The sequence below is a fragment of the Podarcis vaucheri genome, assembly GCF_965113315.1.
Source record: "Podarcis vaucheri genome assembly, chromosome: 2".
Taxonomy (NCBI): domain Eukaryota; kingdom Metazoa; phylum Chordata; class Lepidosauria; order Squamata; family Lacertidae; genus Podarcis; species Podarcis vaucheri.
The window spans coordinates 112,199,906-112,220,185 of NC_138760.1; the positions used below are offsets into that span (position 1 = coordinate 112,199,906).

The 20,280-nt window shown below is 48.9% G+C and overlaps 1 protein-coding gene across 2 annotated transcripts in view; it reads right to left on the bottom strand.

Annotated features, from left to right (window-relative positions):
• The window catches only part of PLXNB1 (plexin B1), a 147,414-nt gene that overhangs the window by 47,970 nt on the left and 79,164 nt on the right, over positions 1–20,280 (bottom strand). For both annotated transcript variants that reach the window (XM_082209144.1, XM_082209145.1), the window contains exons 5-12: positions 18,470–18,652; positions 15,336–15,464; positions 10,767–10,867; positions 7,577–7,709; positions 6,433–6,589; positions 5,010–5,118; positions 4,817–4,925; positions 679–1,542 (exon numbers count right to left, since the gene is read on the bottom strand). In XM_082209144.1, the coding sequence (XP_082065270.1) occupies positions 679–1,542; positions 4,817–4,925; positions 5,010–5,118; positions 6,433–6,589; positions 7,577–7,709; positions 10,767–10,867; positions 15,336–15,464; positions 18,470–18,652 (1,785 nt within the window). The remainder of the gene's footprint in view (positions 1–678; positions 1,543–4,816; positions 4,926–5,009; positions 5,119–6,432; positions 6,590–7,576; positions 7,710–10,766; positions 10,868–15,335; positions 15,465–18,469; positions 18,653–20,280) is intronic.

The window sequence follows — 20,280 nt, forward strand, 5'->3', positions numbered from 1 at the left end:
TATTTTTCACTCTATAAGATGCGAAAAAGTAAGGGGAAATGTGTGTGCGTCTTACGGAGCGAATGCAGTGGCGGGCTGCCCTTCTCCGTCCTCAGGGAAAAGCCTGCAAGCGCCGCACACACGCTCCACGCGGCTCGTGAAAGGAAGTTCTGAGCAGAGCCTGGGATGCATACAGGCTCTGCTTAGCACTCCCTTTAAGGAAGACTTTTTTTCTTGCATCCCCCCTCTAAAAACTAGGTGCGTCTTATGGTCAGATGCGTCTTATGGAGCGAAAAATACGATATGTTTCCATGGCAGACTGCAGATGTGTACTGCAGTTGGGTCTGTCAGGCCTTAAATAATCCTTCACCAACGTGGGGGCCTCCAAGTGCTCCCATCAGCCAACAGGGGAGGCCCACAGGCTGGTGAAGGCCGCAATAAAAATAGTTTGAACGCAGCATACGTCTAAGTCAGGATTGGGCAACCTGTGGCCCTAAGAGCATGTGCAGCCCTTGGCCTAATTTCATGCACCTTTGGTTTTGCCTCCAACCATGCCTGCCCACCATTGCACATGGGGCCCATGGCAGACGACCCCCCAGGGGAACACGCCCCTCAACAACAACAAAAGGTTGCTCCCTGCCTCGCAAAGTTCCCGTTCTCAAGTTCCTAGTCCTCATGCCTGAGGTTCTCGAGACTCACCAAGTCGAGAAACCCAGGCGCGTCGTACTGGTAGTCCAGGCCCGGGTTGAGGATTCTGGGGATATCAGAGACGTCGCTCTCTGAGGAGTCCCCGTCACCCGAGAGGAGGATGGAGGCGGAGAAGGAGGACGTGTCGTTCTCGGGCGGCAGAGAATCTACCCATTCCACACTGTCCTCAAGTTCAGAGCTGTCCCCCGGAGGCCAGTCAGGAAAGCCCGTAGCAGGCGGCGCCTCAGAAGTCGCGAGCTCCGTCTCCAGATCTTCTGGACGCAAGTCAGCCGAAGAGTTGGGGGCGCTTCCTGTCTGGTTGGGGGCGAGGGAGGTTGGAACGGGAGAGGTGAGGGCCTCAGGGGCAGCCGATGGAGCCGTTGTCGAGTTTTCGGCATCGGGGGAAGGCGTCTGGGCCTCCACATGAGGCCACAGGGTGCCATCAGCCACAGTGGCAGGAGGGGACGTGGACCAGTCTTCGGGGCCAAGGACAGGCTCAGAGGTAGAGTGCGTCACGGAGCCCTCCGTTTCCGGCTGGGCGCTGGAGACAGCCTCGGAGGTAGGGCTGGCCGTGGCAGGCACGTTGGTCGGAGGCTGCGTCGGAGCATCCGTCCCCAGCGAAGTGAGGCCGTCCGTGGTCGGGGCTGGCGCATGCGTGGGGCTGGGGGTTTCCTGCGGCAGAGGGGTTGTGGCAGGAGTTGCCAGCGGGGTGGTGAGAGGGATGGCAGGTATGGTGGTGGGACTGGGAGCAGAGGTGGCCGCAGGCGTGGCCGGGAGAACGGCAGGTTCGGTGGCCGTGGTCGGAGGAGACGAAGGGGACACTGCTGCGTCTGGGGTGGCCGCAGAAGGCCATGGGGTGAAGGCTGGTATTTGAGCCTGGAGGGGGGGAGAGAAGAGGCAGCCAGTCAGGGCCAGAGGAAGACAACAACAGAAGGATACCGTTTTTGGACTTTTGTGGGTGGGAAGAGAACGAAGTGGCTACTCGCCAAGCAGGCATCCCTTCCAACTTTTCCTCAACAGGCCTCACGAGTTTCCTGGTCTGAGTGAAGGCCTCTTGTGGTGAGTCAGACAATTGTTCTACCTACACAGGCTGGCAGAGGCTCCCCAGAGTGTCTCTATAATTGCTGAATATTGAACCTAGGGCCTTCTGTACACAAAAGCACATGCTCCACCGCCCAGTCCTTCCCCCACTGCATATCTGCCTATTTGTTATCCCTATGCTGCAAAGCTCCTCTGGTTCCTCCATCGCGCAAGAGCTTCCAGAAGGACAGTCTCCTGTAGCTCAGTCAGTAGAGCATGAGACTCTTAACCTCAGGGTTGTGGGTTCGAGTCCCATGTTGGGCAAAAGATTCCTGCGTTGCAGGGGCCTTCAACCAGATGATCCTCGTGGTCCCTTCCAACTCTACCGTTCAACTCTGCACACTGCAGATTTAACAAATACCGTATTTTTCGCTCCATAAGATGCCCCTTTTCCCTCCTAAAAAGGGGAAATTTGTGTGTGTCTTATGGAGCGAATGCAGGGGGGAGGCAGGCAGGAAAACCCCCAAGAGCTGCACACAAGCTCTGCAAGGCTCTTGCGGGCTTTTCCCCAGGAGGGAGAAGGGACTGACGCGGCCAGTCAGTCGCTTCTTCCTCCTCGTAGAAGAGGCCGCAGGAGCCACATGCTCCTTAAAGGGTGCAAGGCTCCTGTGGGCTTTTGCGGGAGGTGGGCCTTCTTTAGCCGCGCGCAGCCTCTCTCAGCTGGAGAGGTTGCGCGTGGCTATGGCAGAAGCTTCTTTGCTCTTTGGGGCTGGGGGGGGGGACCCAGGCTTTCCCGGCAGCCTCGAGAAGCTCTGGGAGGGAGGGGGGAAATAATATTTTTTTTCTTGATTTCCCCCTCTAAAAACTAGGTGCGCCTTATGTTCCGGTGCGCCTTATGGAGCGAAAAATACAGTATATTGTGGCTTAAGCTTCCGTGGGTCAGAACACATCTGATTAAATTCAGAGCAGGTCTGCTACCAACAGCTAATTCAGCAGGCTGAATTTTCACAAAGCGCTGCTTCCCCTGCTGCAGACACTCACGTTTTCCTCCCAAAGCCCAATCTCTGGCAGATTGCCCCGCTTTCAGAGGAATTCAAAACAGGAGCTAAGGCAAAGGATATGTAGTTGGCACAAGGAACTTGTGGCTCCTCAAGTGTTGCTGAACTCCCATCAGCCCCAGCCATCATGCCTAACGGTTAGGGATTATTCTTATTATTAGCCACCCATCTCACTGGGTTGCCCCAGCCACTTGGGCGGCTTCAAGCAAAATATAAAAAACACCATAAAACATTAGAAGCTTTCCTAGACAGTGGTACCTCAGGTTACAGACGCTTCAGGTTACATACGCTTCAGGTTACAGACTCCGCTAACCCAGAAATAGTGCTTCAGGTTACGAACTTTAATTCAGGATAAGAACAGAAATCGTGCTCTGGCAGCGCGGCGGCAGCAGGAGGCCCCATTAGCTAAAGTGGTGCTTCAGGTTAAGAACAGTTTCAGGTTAAGTACGGACCTCCGGAACGAATTAAGTACTTAGCCTAAGGTACCACTGCATTCTCAGGCTATGAAGGAATTGCTCACTAATTTATTGACAGCTGCACGAGTTATTATAGCTAGGAAGTGGAAGGGGCAAGGTGAATATAAAATGAAAGAATGGTATATAGAGGTGTGGGATATAGCTATTAATGATAAACTAACATGTGCCATTAAGGTAAGACAGGGAATATGTAGGAGAAATGATTATGAGGAGATGTGGAAGCTGTTTGGAGAATTTGTAATGTTAAAAATGGAAAGGGGTGAAACCACCGCAATTTTGGGAGGTTGGATAGTTACAATGGAATTGTCTCAGGGTTTGGGGTGAACATTTTTATTTCTATTTACCGTATTTTTTGCCCTATAGGACGCACCAGCCCATAGGACGCACCTATTTTTTGGGGGGGGGGATCAAGGAAAAAATTTTTATTTCCCCCCAGGTTTGCGCAACCATCCCAAGCTAGAAGAGGGAAATGGAGTGCTCCGTCTCCCTCTTCTGCCTTCAGGGACAGCTTGGCCCGCTATCCCGCGAGCTTGTGGGGCTGGCGGGGGGAGAAGCAGGCTTGCTTCTCCCCCCGCCAGCCTCCAGATCAGGTCGGGGAATAGCGGGGTGGCGGCGCTCCGCCGTCCCCCTATCCCCCGAGCTTGTGGGGCTGGCGGGGGGGAGAAGCAAGCTTGCTTCTCCTCCCGCCAGCCTGGGGAATAGCGGGGTGGCGGCGCTCCGCCATCCCCCTATCCCCCGAGCTTGTGGGGCTGGCGGGGGGGAGAAGCAAGCTTGCTTCTCCCCCCCACCAGCCTCCAGATCAGGTCGGGGAATAGCGGGGTGGCGGCGCTGCGCCTCCCCGCTGTCCCCAGCTTTTGGGTGCAGGCTGCTGCCCGCAAGCCTTGCGAGCCCGCGGGACATCCCGCCGGGCTTGCAAGCCTTGGGATAGCTTCCTGAAGCCTGGAGAGCGAGAGGGGTCAGTGCGCACTGACCGCTCTCGCTCGCCAGGCTTCAGCGAAAGCCTGCATTCGCCCCATAGGACGCACCCAGATTTCCCCTTCATTTTTGGAGGGGAAAAAGTGCGTCTTATAGGGCGAAAAATACGGTATTTTTATTATTACTTTGTCAAAATAAAAAAATAAAGTAGAAGAAGCAGCAGCAGCAGCTTCCCTATACAGGGCAGATTCCCCGCCCCTTTTCTACAGGGAATAAATTGTTCACTTGAGCAAAGGGAACTTGGGTTACTCATTTTCATGGTCCTGGGGCAGCTACCTTCATCCTAGATGAGCACCTTCTGTTGGAGCCACCCACATACTCTCTAGAGCACATGTGAGCAACGTCTGGTCCTCCAGATGCCGCTGAGCATCAACTCCCATCAGCCCCAGTCACCACGGTCAATGTCCAGGGACAATGGAAGTCGTAGTTCAGTAACTTCTATCAGTAACTTCTAGAGCACCACAGGTTGCCCAGCACGTTCTCTAGAGCACGGAAAGTTCTAGAGGCCCACTCTCTTGGTACCCTGAATACTAGGGCTTCAAAATGGCCGCCCTCTGGCTACTGGGACGTATATCTGACAGGAACCAATCAGCAGACGAGAGCTACGAAAGACACACACACCCTCTCGTTGTAGATAACGGTTCCTTTTTCACAGGCATCTTTGTGTGTACAGAGGTGCTGGTGGACGCACCAATTGCATCCCCAGTGGCTGCTGACGCATCCCTGGCACCTGAAAACGACACAAGAAGAAGGTTGAGGAGGCCCCATCAAATCTGATGCCTGCTGCGATAATGTGGAAACAGGCGGGACTCACGGTGCCGATTTCCTCAGAAGAGCCACTGCCCTGCAGTCGTAGAAGGAGAAAGGCGTTGAGGTAATAAAGACGTCGTTGAAGCGCACCATCAGCTGAATGGTTACGTGGTCTGGAAATGGAAAGAAAAAAGGCAACCCTCAAAACACAAAAAAATTCCTTCCAGTAGCACCTCAAAACACAGTTTGGCAGCATCCTATTCAGATGATGTGAAAAGAGAGAGAAATATGTATCTACTCTAATGGAACATAGTCAAAGATTCTAGTTGATAACAGATTTTTTTTTAAGCAAGGATGACACATTCTGCAAATCCACCGCCTGAAGAATAAATTTTGTCGTTTTCTTCAGATCTTCTGTTTAAGTAAGAAAACAACCTGCACGCCTTCCTAAAATAAGGACGCGTGATTGATCAGATTGCAGGAACAAATGTCTCTCAGCTTCATCTGACGCAGGGGGTGTTTATTCATGACTCGGTCGCAAAATAGTGCATTGGCAGAGGAGGAGAAGGAGGGGGGGTCAAGGCTCATGAGATTTTTTGGCAGGGATCACATGGGATCTTGGCAAGGGAGCAGCGACTGGGGTCAACGGAGAGGGAGAGACGGCTGGGAAGAGAAAAGCAGTCTCTCTCCCGGCGTGGATGAAGGGAAAAGAAAGTGGGAAAAGACTAACGAAGCAACAAGTGGCCAGATGGGAAAAGACATTCGAAAAAGCAACAAACGGATAAGAGCACCAAGGTTCGGATCGCTTCACAAATGACTCCCCCTATAAAAATGCCGTGTTTAATCAAATGTCTTAATCTGTTGTGTCAATGTTCTAATCTCTTTTAGAATGTCTGCTATGCCTTTGCTTTAAACGGTGCATCTGTGTGTCACCCTGGACTCCTTAGGGAGGAATATAAATTCAATAATCAACTCCAGGCAGCTTCAGACCCTGAGAAATGGCCCACTTGCCCTTCATGAAACACTCACACCATGCACACACTGTGGCTTTTATATCTATCTATCTATCTATGGGATGCGGGTGGCACTGTGGGTTAACCAGGGCCTAGGACGTGCCGATCAGAAGGTTGGCGGTTCAAATCCCCGCGATGGGGTGAGCTCCCGTTGCTCGGTCCCTGCTCCTGCCAACCTAGCATTTCGAAAGCATGTCAAAGTGCAAGTAGATAAATAGGTACCACTCCGGTGGGAAGGTAAACGGCGTTTCCGTGTTCTGCTCTGGTTCGCCAGAAGCGGCTTAGTCATGCTGGCCACATGACCCGGAAGCTGTACGCCGGCTCCCTCGGCCAATAAAGCGAGATGAGCGCCACAACCCCAGAGTCATCCACGACTGGACCTAATGGTCAGGGGTCCCTTTACCTTTATCTATCTATCTATCTATCTATCTATCTATCTATCTATCTAATCTATCTATCTATCCTGGCACTCACCTGTCCCTGCTTTCAAAACTGGCGTATGGCTGGGATCTGGTGAAAGACACATGATGCCTGACCCCATTGGCACTGCGGGGCTCTCATACTCTTCAAAGAAACACGTGTAGGACTCTCCGTCCCGCAGGGCCGGCAAATCCGAAAGAGTGAGGAACACCTGCCAATCAAGAGAAAGGACAGATCAATACCTTGCCGTCCTAAGGAAGATTCTCCTCTAATTAGCATTATCTCACCTTCTGAAACTGGAGGAGAATGGGGGGGGGGTCCGTGATGGAAAGAACAAGGGCATGAAAAAGCAGGTGAGTAGAACACATTAAGTACCGGTTCTCGAGAGCTCGCAACATCTTTCGACTAACTCTTTTTATCTGCAGATTATTATTATTATTTTAAAAAATCCTCCTCAAGATATGCAAATTTAAAAGTATCACGCAAACACCAAAGGCTTTGTTTCCGAGGCATGCTTTCTGGAACTGTGAGGACGACATACTTTGTTTAATACAAAATAAAAGGAATACATTGTTCTCCCAGACACCAGATTCTGCGCTTGCTTGGGGAACCTCATAAATGCACGAGATAAACATGCTCTTGTACATGAGATGCTATGGTGCATCAGCCACATAGGCTCCCAGACTATTTTTAAAAATAACTTTTTAATTCAAAATTTTAATAACTTTTTAATTCAAAATTAAAACAAAACATATTATCCAGAAACATATCATCCTTATTTCTCCCCCCCATTTTTCCTCCCCTCCCTCCCCCCACAGAACCCACCCACCCCCATCCCCCGACTTCCCTCAGTTCCAGTCTTTGATTTCTCTAAAAATGCATGTTACACATGTTTTGTAATGCATGTTTTCTGCATGTTATACAAACGTTCACAAACTTTTTATTGATAATAATCAGCTAAATAGTTTGAGGACCTATACAGTTGTATAGGTCCTCAAACTATTTAGCTGATTATTATCAATAAAAAGTTTGTGAATGTTTATTCAAAATATTTATTAAACAGCTACTGCACACGTGGCGGCAGTGAAAAGCACAAACAACTTCCCAACCCCTTCACAAATGACTTCACAGCCTTCAAAAATGGGGGCACGGCAGGGCTAGGGCAGAGAGAGACATTTTACTCATCCTAATAGCTCACGTTTTTCTGTTCTTCTCTGCTGATGTTGGCCGGGCTTAGGGACTGGACGGAAAGACATTGCTGGCTGGACTCAAAGCCCCACAGCCACTGCTCACTCACTTTGAACCTGGAGCACTCAGAGCGACGGCTGCACCTGCAGAGATACGTATACAGGAAAACAGAACGGAGACCTTAGACTGCCCTAAAAGGGAGAGGACCTTTTTTCTCTCCAGTCAAGCGCTCGTCCATAAGCAAACAGACAGAGAAGAATACCTGGCACAAAAGTGGATGCGTCCAGAATGTGAGGCAAGGTTCTCCCAGCCCAGAAAGCACACAGCTGTTATGAATTTGCTGAGCATGATCTAAATGACGTCCGCATAATGATAAGCCATGGTTTGCCTGGCCTAGGCGTAGCTTGCTTGAATGTCCGAGCCCAGTCTAGAAGACTAGCTATGTTTTGGTTCCTTTATTATTATTTTTGGATAAGATTACTTAAACGTTAGATAAGTATACAGTCGTATCTTGGTTCTCGAACGCCTTCGTACTCGTACATTTTGGCTCCCGAACGCTGAAAGTAAGTGTTCCGGTTTCCGAACATTTTTCAGAAGCCGAATGTCTGACGCGGCTTCCGCTTGAGTGCAGGAAGCTCCTGCAGCCAATCGGAAGCTGCGCTTTGGTTTTCGAACGTTTCGGAAGTCAAATGGACTTCTGGAATGGATTACGTTCGAGAACCAAGGTAAGACTGCATATGGAAACTTAATTGTTACCTTTTATAATTCTACAACAGGCCTTTTCATTTTGTTCAATTAAACTGTTCTTTAAAAACAAAAAAAGCTGTGGTTTGGATCCTGATAACAAACCATGGTGTGATGTCATGGTTTGCTGTTGGCTTGCTTTAACTGTGGTTTGGCCAATGTCCTGTTATGTTGTGGCACTGAGTCGTTCCACAAGCACTGCTTGCAAAATGGATGGTGGCCTCAACTGTGGCACACTTACAACTGCCACCACTCCCACTAAGCTCTTCTGTCCCAAAACAAGTCACACAGAACACTTATCTCCATCCCCAACTGGCCGGTAGCCCCCCAATCTCCTCTGAGTACAGCCTGGATGGAGTCTCTGTGGCTCTCCAGATGGTGTTGGACTCCAACTCCCATCAGCCCCAGCAAGCATGTCCAGTGGCCAGGGCTGATGGGAACTGTAGGCCAACAGCATCTTGAGGGCCACAGGTTCCCCATCCCTGGCCTAAGGTGTTTGCAGACAGCTCCCAACATAATTCATTTGTTGTTCCTTCGCCATAAACTGCACACCTATGACTGCTCTGTGAGGGTGACTGCACACTTTGCGTGGACATTCTTGCAATTTTCTGTCCACGTTAGCGGGCAAAATGCAGCCCTGTGGCTCGGAAAGGTATAATCCACCCAACTAGCATGTGTTTAAAGAAATAAAAAAATAAATTTCGTTCAATCCCAAGTGTCAATCTCTGCTCCTCCAGTGCCCTCTCTGCCCCCTGGCCAGTTGGCCTAGCCTCAGCCACCAGCTGGCAGAAATCCGAGCCCCCGGCCTGCACTCCCCAGGGTGGCTGCTTCTACTGTGATCCTCCAGGAGACAGGAAACAATTCCCTTCCTTCCCTGCAGAAGAAGTCATTGTGTTCCCCACCTCCTTTTTAACCCCTGTGGCCAGCCGAAACAACTCCTCTCTCCTTCGCCCCAAGCGTAAAAAACGAGGGTTTCGGAGGCAGGTTTAGCCAGTTTGAAGCAAACAAGGAAACTTTTAACTCCCCAAACAAGCTTGTCTCTCCCTGGAATTTGTGCAAGTTGCAGTCCTCTTTTAGTGACTGCGAGCAACTCTTGATGGAGTCATCAGTTTCGAATTGAGAACGTAAGAGAGCCCAGTTGGGTCAGATCAAAGCCCCATCTAGTCCAGTATCCTGTTCCCATGAGGACCAGCTAGAGCACTGGTTCTCAATCTGTGGGTTTCCAGATGTTGTTGGACTACAACTCCCATCATCCCTGAGCTCTGCCTTGCTAGCTAGGGGTGATGGGAGTTGTAGTTCAACAGCATCTGGGGACCCACAGCTTGAGAAAGGCTGAACTAGAGGCCTGTGTGAAACCCATCAGCAAGGCCTGAGTATAACACTGTGTTTCAATGAGGCAGAGGCTAGAACAGAATAGGAATCACGTGTGCTCTCCTGTCTTGGGCCAGACATTTGCTTGTATTGTATTGTATTGTATTGTATTGTATTGTATTGTATTGTATTGTATTGTATTGTATGGTATGTTGAAAACTCTTAATAAAATGCATTTCCTAACAAAATTACTGCATACGTGAAAGAGCTCTGTTAACATACATACATACATACGTGTGTTTGTGTGTTTATGTGTGTACACATTCGTACCTTGGTTCTGGAACGCCTTGTGACTCAAATATTTTGGCTCCCGAACAAAATGTTTTGGCCGCAAACCCGGAAGTGAGTGTTCCGGTTTGTGAATGTTTTTTGGAAGCCGAACATCCAACGCGGTTTCCAATCGAGTGCAAGAAGCTCCTGCAGCCAATCGAAAGCCGTGCCTTGCTTTTCGAACGTTTTCTGAAATCAAATGGACTTCCAGAACGGATTGCGTTCATATACATTACAGTACTGGGACAATTTAAAGGGCAAAGCGGTAGAAAGAGTGGAGGACACATGATTTGCAGGGGGAAACAGTCTTCCAGGAACAGACTGCTTCTAATGAAAGGGCTGGTGCCATACTGTTTTTATTGCAATTACTTGCAAGGTTTTCATCGATTTTATCATAGAATTGTAGAGTTGGAGGGTTCCACAAGGGTCATCTTGCCCACACCCCTGCAATGCAGGGATCTTAACCCGATGTGCGGCTTGAACCCACAACCCTGGGATTATATATGTCTATAGTTTTAATTCTATCCATGTTTGTTTTATAATGACACCCCACCCCCATGTTTTCAGCAGTTCTTATTTTTATCCGTAAATTGCCTTGAGTCCTATTAAGGAAAATGGGTGGTAGTAGTAGTAGTAGTAGTAGTAGTAATAATAATAATAATAATAATAATAATAATAATAATAATAATAATAATAATAATAATAATAGCTAAATCAGCCATTGCCCTCCCCCTCTGCCACCACACCAGCCCTCTTGCTGCCGTAGGAAGCATCTTGCCTGCAAGCAGCCACTGTGTTTTAAAACCGAGTCTTACCTTCCTTGGAGGACGCACCAGCCACAATAAGGGTCCCTCAGAGCCAAGCACGACTCGCAGTCGGGGTACTGGGAACACTCAAATATGGGGATCTTGGTCACCTGAAAAGGCAGAGCCACAGAGCGGCCTGTCAACTGGCATCCGCAGATTGGGAAGTCTGCCTCTTTGTTGCAGCTGTGTAAATCTCTGGGGCTTCCATCCTCCCCACTGCTGGTACTCCCATAGCAGAGAAGACAACAGGTTGGGACTGAGTCAGGGAGACTTCCCAAACCCTCCCAGATTTGTGTGTGGAGGGGGTAAGTACATGAGCTCTCAAGCTGGCATACAGATTTCCCTTTTTTTTAAAAAAAAAAGGGGGGAAACCCCCCAAAGGGGAGGGGAGGCAGCCCCCCCTTCTTCGTGTTAATACAACAAGGCTTTGGATTTGGAAGTTCATACTAAACCCCACCAGCACCACTGCCTTGTTAAGATACACAACACCTTTTTAGTCGCTCAGTGTTTCCATCTCATTGTTTTCCCGGATAAAACTGAGATACAAGAAAGTACATCAAGAACCAAGGAAGAGAGCCACACTCTTTGAAGGAAAGAAAATCAGAACTTTACTCCAGCGCTAAAAGCATTAAATAGAAGCAGCCTTCCATAAATCGTCATGTGTTCCAGGGGAGCAGTTTTTAAAAATTATTTTTTACTCCCCAAACATTGCAGCTCTGCTTGTTGCCATCTTACATTAAAACCATTGCCCGGCACAATATATTAGAAAGGTTCCTGTGCACCACGTTTTAGAATGACAGAAAAGCAAAAACATTACAGGGCCGTATTGTGTCTTGGTACTTAATTGTTTCGAAACTTAACCAATAAAGCCCAACATTCAAAGAACTTACCTGGTGGTTGTTCCCATCTCATGCCGTGTGCTAATTTTGTCATTATTATGATACCCCATTATTTTTCTTTATCCCATTAAAGAAAAAAACCCATACCATTCATAGCAATGTTGGAACTTTACTTTTTGTTTCCCTTTCATTTTGCAATTTTTTATTTTATTTTTTTTTGCTGCGGTAAGGAAAAGTAGCCAACGCTTCTATTTCTGGAACTGGGTGCTTTAAAAATAACTCAGAAGCAGCATTTCAGGTTCCATCAGTAATAAATAACCTGAAATTTCATTTACTGTATTTCTGGTTTTAATTATATGGAACATACGCCCCTCCAAGGCTGCCTGCCTCTGATGGCAAAATTACCAAAAGAGTTAACAGACGACAAGCCCGGAAGGGATGATTATGCTGCCTCTGGGGTTGGAGATGGAGGGGAGCGGGCAGCTCTGGCTTGGAACAGCCAAGGGAGCCTCTCAAGGTTTGAAATTCCCAATCGACTTGGACAGGGCACGGTCACGTGAGCGGGAACCTGGTGGAAGGCGCATAAAGAATAAGACAGTGATAAATGACACGCGGCTGGGGGAGATGCATGAGATAGCCTGGGCTGCAGAGTAGCCAGCCCAGCCTCTTTGTTTTAACGGACACTTCCCATCTGCTGGGTTTTTCTTTCCCCGCTGCGCTGTCTGCTTTTTGTCAGGAAGCCCTTCTTATTTGTCCAAAGCACTTTTACGATTAGAAAGATGCGGTTGAGTGAAACACACACGAAGGGAAGGAACTGAGATGCTTTGATATGGTGGCGCGCAAATGTACAACACGGTGCCCTCCAAGTGTTGCCGGACTACAACTCCTATCATCCCACGCTGGCTGGGGCTGATGGGAGTCATAGTCGGGCAACATCCTGAGGGCACCACGTCGCCTATCCCTGCGCTGCAGGATGCAACGTTTGGAATGTTGCTGCTTACGCCGGCCTCCTCCAACCTGGTGCTGATGGGAGTTGTAGTCTAAAACATCTGAAGAGCACTCAGCAACATAGCTGTCAACCGTCCCTTATTTGGCGGGAAACTCCCTTATCCCAGCGCCGTGTCCTGCTGCTGTCCCTTACTGATGATATCCCTTAAATTTCCCGGGTTTCATGCTCGCCTGGCTCGCGAGGGAAGCAGCGGCTTGGGGTCCTCTGCCGTGAGAGAGAGAGAGCGCGCTGGCGCGTCGTCCTGGCGCAAGGAGTTCCATCGGTCCTTCCCCGCCAGGGGAGGGGGGAGGGAGAGAGACTCTTGCCCACGCTGCCCGCGGGCCCGGAGGCGGTAGCGGTGGCTGAGGAGGCGGCCTAAGGGAGGAGGAAGAGGAGGGGATGGGGAGGGACGCAGAAGGGCGCCGCCGCAACCGCCTCATGCCGGATTGACAGCATCTGTCAATCCTACCAATGTATGTAACTCTTTACAATAGCAAAATCCCTAATTTTGGCTGCTGATCCCTTATTTTCGAGGCTGCTGGTCCCATATTTTCAAATCTGTAAGTTGACAGCTATGCTCAGCAGGTTGGGAAAGGCTGGCCTATACCCCGCTCTGTGAGTCACCCTGAGATTGTATGATGAAGGACGGTATATATAAATCCAATTAATTTATAAATAATAAAATAATAAATAAAAACGCACCCATCTTATGGGCCTAATTGGGCTTAAGTATTGCTACTGACCTTGCACCCTCAGGACACAATAGGGTAGGGCTCAAACAAGGTAAAATAAATTAAATGAAAGCAGGCTTAGGAACCGGGTCCCCTTCTCAAGTCTCATAACCATCTTACAACTGTTAATGAATGAATGAATGAATGAAGGCCTTTCTCTTCCATTACTCAACGGCCTTCAGATGTTCATGATCCCTCTGGGATATTAGCATGACTGCCGGAGCTTTTGTTATCTATAAATAGATATGGATTTTCATCTTCCTCTGCGCTGCGAGTTCAAAGGAGGTCACAACATTCTAAGAGTGTCAGAAGGCTCTCCCCAATTGTTCTCTGTAGGACGCAGGGAGAGAAATCCATCAAATGTGCTTGAAAGCCAAACAAGAACCGCTGCGGTATCGTGAGGATCTCAGCAATTCCAAGTTGTTCTGCATGACTGTATTATTTTGGCAGGATGCTTTTTTTGACCATCAGATTTTTTTACCCAGCCTCTCAAGGAATCCGTTTGGAGATTGATTGATTGACTGACTGATTTATTTGTTTGTTTGTTTATATTATCAGGTTTCCAGGTGAAAGAATACATTTGTTGGAGGAATAATATAGTGGTACCTCGGGATGCGAACAGGATCCATTCTGGAGCCCAGTTTGCATCCTGAACGCAACATAAGCCACGACGGCACGTCTGCGCATGCGCGTGTCACGTTTTGCCGCTTCCGCGCATGACGTCATTTTGAGCGTCTGCGCATGCGGCAAAACCCAGAAGTAATGCGCTCCGTTACTTCCAGGTTGCCGTGGAGCGCAACTCGAACGCGCTCAACCCAAAGCACATTCAACCCAAGGTATGACTGTACATTGAAAGTGGGGGGAAACTGCCCTGACTTGTTGAATTTTTTGGGGGGGTGGGAGGATTGCCAAGAGGCTAACAGCTGCAGGCGTCTAACAGGCCGCCTATCAGCTGTTCCCTCACCGACAATCGCTGAACTTTTGGGGGTGCAGAGTTGCGCTTTTTTGTGGGGGGGGGGAAGAGTGGTGAAGTTATTTTTTTTAATTACTCTTTGCACTTTCCGCCTTTCCCGCAGGGCCTCCGTATTTTGCTTGCCTCTTCCCACTCTGCCCGCCCTACAGCTGGGAGGGAGGCTGTAGGCAGTCCGTTTTTGCTGCGCGGGCCTTCACACGGCTCCATTTGTGCGCGGGCGGCGCAATGTTACGTAGGAGGAGCGCGGCGATTGAAGTAATACCCCCCATGCCTTTAACAGCGAAACATCGCGCCTTGTGCTCCTCCTGTGTAACGTTGCGCCGCGCGTGCACAAATGGAGTTGTGCAAAGATGCCGCACAGAAAAAACAGATTGCACACAGCCTCCCCCACAGCTGTAGGGCAGGCAGAGTGGGAGGAGGGAAGAAGACTAACCAGTCTTCACCCCCATCGTTCTGCCCAGACGCTGAGGTCCAGCGCTGAGGCCTTTGCTTATTGCAAGAAGCAAAGCTACAGAGAACCAGGCAGAGGGCCTTCTCGGTAGTGGCACCAGCCTGTGGAATGCCCTCCCATCAGATGTCAAAGAGATAAACAACTACCTGACATTTAGAAGACATCTGAAGGCAGCCCTGTTCAGGGAATTTTTTAATGTGTGGCATTTTAATGTATTTTTAATCTTTGTTGGAAGCCGCCCAGAGTGGCTGGGGAAACCCAGCCAGATGGGCGGGATACAAATAATATATTATTATTATTATTATTATTATTATTATTATTATTATTATTATTACAAGGCCACATGAGAAAGGCCCAGAGGGGAGAGATATCTTCGATCGCTGTGGCCAACTAGAACGGCAGCGCCTTTCCCGCGGGGCATTCTCAGCATCACAAACATTAGAGGATTTTAAAATTAAAGTATATGTGTCCGCCTCTTGGTTCAGGAAGAGAAAATCGCCAAACAAAATCCCACCCCCCCACCCCCAGGTGTTCTGTGCCTTGTCCAAAATGGCTGCCAGCAGCCATACACAGCAGGGACTTTCACTTGCTCTCACCATAGACTGAGTCATGACATACAGGTGCTTCTTGGGCAGGTCGAAGAGGAGGTCTCCACTCACGGCACTGTTTGGCTGGATCACTAGAGAAGCATACAGGTTGGCGTCTCCCATTGGTCCCAAGTACACCTGCAAGGCGGCAAATGAAAATGGGGAAAGGTATCAAATTCAAGGGGAGGGAGAGCAGGACGCCATTGTTGCCAGCCTAAGACTCTTTCAGTAATACAGTGGTACCTTGGGTTAAGAACTTAATTCGTTCTGGAGGTCTGTTCTTAACCTGAAGAACCACTTTAGCTAATGGGGCCTCCCGCTGCCGCCACACGATTTCTGTTCTCATCCTGAAGCAAAGTTCTTAATCCGAGGTAATATTTCTGGGTTAGCGGAGTCTGTAACCTGAAGCGTTTGTAACCTGAGGAACCACTGTAAATCTATTCATTGCACTCAGTGAGCAGAAACCCTCATTTAATGTGTCCAGAATAAACCAGGCAAACTGAGTACCTTTGCTGTCTCTTAAGGCCTTTCTGCATTGCAAGCCAAACCAAGGACCAAATACCATTTTTACTTCTAAGCAAAGACCACAAGCTCCCAAAGCACAGTATTTTCTCCATGAAGTATTGGGATGAGGGAGAGAGAAAGCTTGACATCTTGCGTGGAGGGAAATGACTGCTGTTTGCCTCCTCCTAATGCTCTAAAGCATTAGGAAGAGAAGACTCCCTGGAAAAGACCCTGATGTTGGGAAAGATGGAGGGCACAAGGAGAAGGGGACGGCAGAGGACGAGATGGTTGGATAGTGTTCTTGAAGCTACCAGCATGAGTTTGACCAAACTGCGGGAGGCAGTGGAAGACAGAAGTGCCGGTGTGCTCTGGTTCATGGGGTCACGAAGAGTCGGACACGACTAAACAACAACAATGCTCTAAAAGCATTTTCAAGCAGAAGAGGAGAGTGCACAGCTTGCAAAGAAAGGGAATGAAAACAGGGGCGCTTCTAAAGTATCAGGCCATTGCATCAGAGGAGAGAAGGGAAAAGGGAAGAGATTGCCTTGCTGGCGTTCGCATTAAATCAGGGTTTCCCAAACTTGGGTCTCCAGCTGCCTTTGGGCTACAACTTCAATCACCCCTAGACAGCAGAACCAGTGTAGTCCAAAAACAGCTAGATGCCCAATTTTGGGAAGCCATGCATTAAATGAATAAGGCTGAGTGTTCCACAATGGAGTTGGGCAACTGTCTCCAAAATATGATGGCAATGCAAACTGAAAAACCCAGGGAAGTAGCTGGTTGGTAGGGAAGTAAGAGGGGACAGTGTCCCTCAGGTTTTCTCACTCAGTCACACACTGGAAGGAACATTGCCTGGAAAGTTAGCAGCTCCTGGTTGTGGCAACTGCCACAAAACCAAGACAAGGAGCCACCACCCAGCAAAAGTGCAAAAGGCAGCAATTGCTTCTGGCGGGAGCTGGGGCACATTGTGGGGACAGCTGCCACCTGCGCTGACTCTGGAGGACGGCCACTAGGTGGCACTGAGGCCCAACAGTTGACAGGGAAAAGTTGTGAGCACCAAACATTGCCTTTTTTGAAGGACAGCTCCCAAATGCCCATTGGGTTGATAGGTCAGGCTAAGTGGGAAAAGGGGAAGAGACTGGTAGAGTGTTGATTTAAGACATGGGTAGGCAAACTAAGGCCCGGGGGCCGGATCTGGCCCAATCGCCTTCTAAATCCGGCCCACAGACAGTCAGGGAATCAGTGTGTATTTACATGAGTATAAAGTGTCCTTTTATTTAAAATGCATCTCTGGTTATTTGTGGGGTGTGCCTGGTGTTTTTACATGAGTAGAACGTGTGCTTTTATTTTATTTAAAATGCATCTCTGGGTTATTTGTGGGGCATAGGAATTTAGTCATTCCCATCCCCCCCAAAAAAATATAGTCCGGTCCCCCACAAGGTCTGAGAGACAGTGGACCGGCCCCCTGCTTAAAAAGTTTGCTGACCCCTGGTTTAAGAGAAGGGCAAGCCAGGACATGCATCAGCCCCAGACAGCCAGAGGTCAGGAGTGACGGTGATGGTTTGCTTTATTTCTCAGTTGCTTTTCTTACAACTCAAAGCAGCTTAAATTAAAAACTTTGGGAAACAACAATAAACACCTAAAGGCTAAAGAAAAAGGCAGGGCTAGGTGTCCCACCCCACAAAAAAGAGGACACCAAAGCCTTCAAATTAAGGACTGAAATCTGTTAATATGGGGATTACCTTCCCGCCACAGTGGTACCTATTTATCTACTTGCACTGGTGTGCTTTCGAACTGCTAGGTTGGCAGGAGCTGGGACAGAGCAATGGAAGCTCACTCTGTCACGGGGATTCCAACAGCCGACCTTCCGGATCGGCAAGCCCAAGAGGCTCAGTAGTTTAGACCACAGCAACACTTGCATCCCTATATAAAACCTGAATCTGCATCCCTCCTGCTAGGACCCATCCAATCAACTACAGTGGTGCCCCGCAAGACGAATGCCTCGCAAGACGGAAAACTCGCTAGACGAAAGAGTTTTCCGTTTTGGAGGTGCTTTGCAAAACGAATCTCCTATGGGCTTGCTTCGCAAGACGACAATGTCTTGCGAGTTCCTGCTGGTTTTTTTTCCTCCCCCCCCCCTTTTCTAAGCCGCTAAGCCACTTATCAGCTGATCCGATCAGCAGATAAGCCGCTAAAAGCCGCTAATAGCGCTAATCCGTCAATGGGCTTGCTTCGCAAGACGAAAAAACCGCTAGACGAAGAGAATCACAGAACGGATTCTTTTCGTCTTGCGAGGCACCACTGTATATAAAAGAACCAAATAATATTCCCACATACTGGTGCGCTTTCCACAATTTGCAGAGGTTGCAAAATTCATCTCCCCTTCGCCCTGATCCAATCTGCAGAGCATCTGAGCATGCATAGCCCTGCCTGTACCGGCATGCACACATTACGTACTAAACACTTTTCCTGATCTGCGGATCAATCTTTGTTGAGACAAGATATGCGATGTAAACCTTGCCTTGCTTGTTTCAAGCACACCACACAACTGCACTTAATAATAATGGAACACCCAGCATTAGTGATGGCCCCATGAGGCGCCACCCCTCCTTCCCAGGCCAGGCCCAGCTCGCTCCTACCTTGTGCAGGCAGCCTTTGCTGTCTCCCAGGAAGATGACAGTGTGCCCATCTTCAATGCTGACGGCTACAGCGGTCAGGCGGGCGTCCGGCTTTTCCAAGATGGGTTCTGCTTCAAGCGGCACACGGCTGGCCATTGGACTGGGGGTGTGGTCTGAGCCACAAGGGTAGGCATCCAAAGTATCCTTTTTTGGGGAGTGGGAGAGAAAGAAGATAAGAATAAAGCTATTCCAAGCCAGCCAACATTTGGGAGGTTGGTTGCAATGATCTGATATAAACCACAAATATGTAAAGTGTTGGAACAGCAGAACCTGGGAACACAGAGGGTCTGCTGGGATCTACTGGTAGATCGACTGAAGATTTGCACTAGAATATGCACAACTTTCAAGGGACGCGGGTGGTGCTGAGGGTTAAACCACAGAGCCTAGGACTTGCCGATCAGAAGGTCGGTGGTTCAAATCCCCGTAACGGAGTGAGTTCCCGTTGCTCGGTCCCTGCTCCTGCCCACCTAGCAGTTCGAAAGCACATCAAAGTGCAAGTAGATAAACAGGTACCACTCCGGTGGGAAGGTAAACGGCGTTTCCGTGTGCTGCTCTGGTTCGCCAGAAGCGGCTTAGTCATGCTGGCCACATGACCTGGAAGCTGTACGCCGGCTCCCTTGGCCAGTAAAGTAAGATGAGTGCCGCAACCCCAGCGTCGTCCGCGACTGGACCGAACGGTCAGGGGTCCCTTTACCTTTACCTAAGTTTCTGATGTGCCCCAATCACAGGACAAAGAACAGAATCACAGAAGGCAGCAGATGGAAAGCACCTGCCAGTCTGCAGTAGCCAGAGACGTGATGGGAGGCGTTCTGTTGCACAGTTTGCAATATCCTTTGCTAAATTCATCACTCTTATCCCGTAGCTATCATCCTTTATCTCCTTAAGCCTCTGCTGTGGTTCCCTCTCATTTTTCTACATCAGCCACAAGCTCCTGGCACCAGTGACAAAATGAATCACAATAAGGTGTTTGTGGGAGCTGCTCGTTCCAGGTGAAGGAAGTGTGTCAAAGAAGCCAAATACTTTATATTTGATCTCCAGTACAGATAATGCATGCAGGAGATCTGGGAATGTCTCCTCAGAATGCAACCCCAGAGTCGGTCACGACTGGACCTAATGGTCAGGGGTCCCTTTACCTTTACCTATGCACAACTTGCAGACTTAACATATAGAATAAGAGAATAAGAAGAACCTACTTTAGAGAAGATTGGAAAACATTGATTGAATATTGTATGGGAAATAATTGTGTACTGCTGAAAACTCTGGCAGCATTAAGATAAATTAAACACTGTGAACAAGTTTTGAAGGATGCAATAATGGAATACCGAATGGCATAGTTTTTGTAAAATATGCAGAGATTTATGATATGTAAAATGAACCATGGAAAGAGAAGAAGGGAAGTCAGTGATATCTTAAGGATGTGAAATGAGCATTTTAAATTGTAAAACAGAAAATTGAAGAGAGAGAGAGAGAGAGAGAGAGAGAGAGAGAGAGAGAGAGAGATTTGCAAACGGTAGAATCCTAATGGTTTAACAAAAGCAATAACAAAAAGCCTAGTACAGTTCCTGGTGCGCAGTAACTCAGGTGTAGATTTGTCCTTTCAGATTCAGCCCAGGTGAGTACAGTCATACCTTGGGTTAGACGCTTCAGGTTGCGTTTTTTTGGGTTATGGACCAACGAAACCCGGAAGTACCGGAACGGCTTACTTCCGGGTTTCGGCAGTCGCGCATGCGCAGAAGTGCTAAATCGTGCTTTGTGCATGCGCAGAAGTGCCG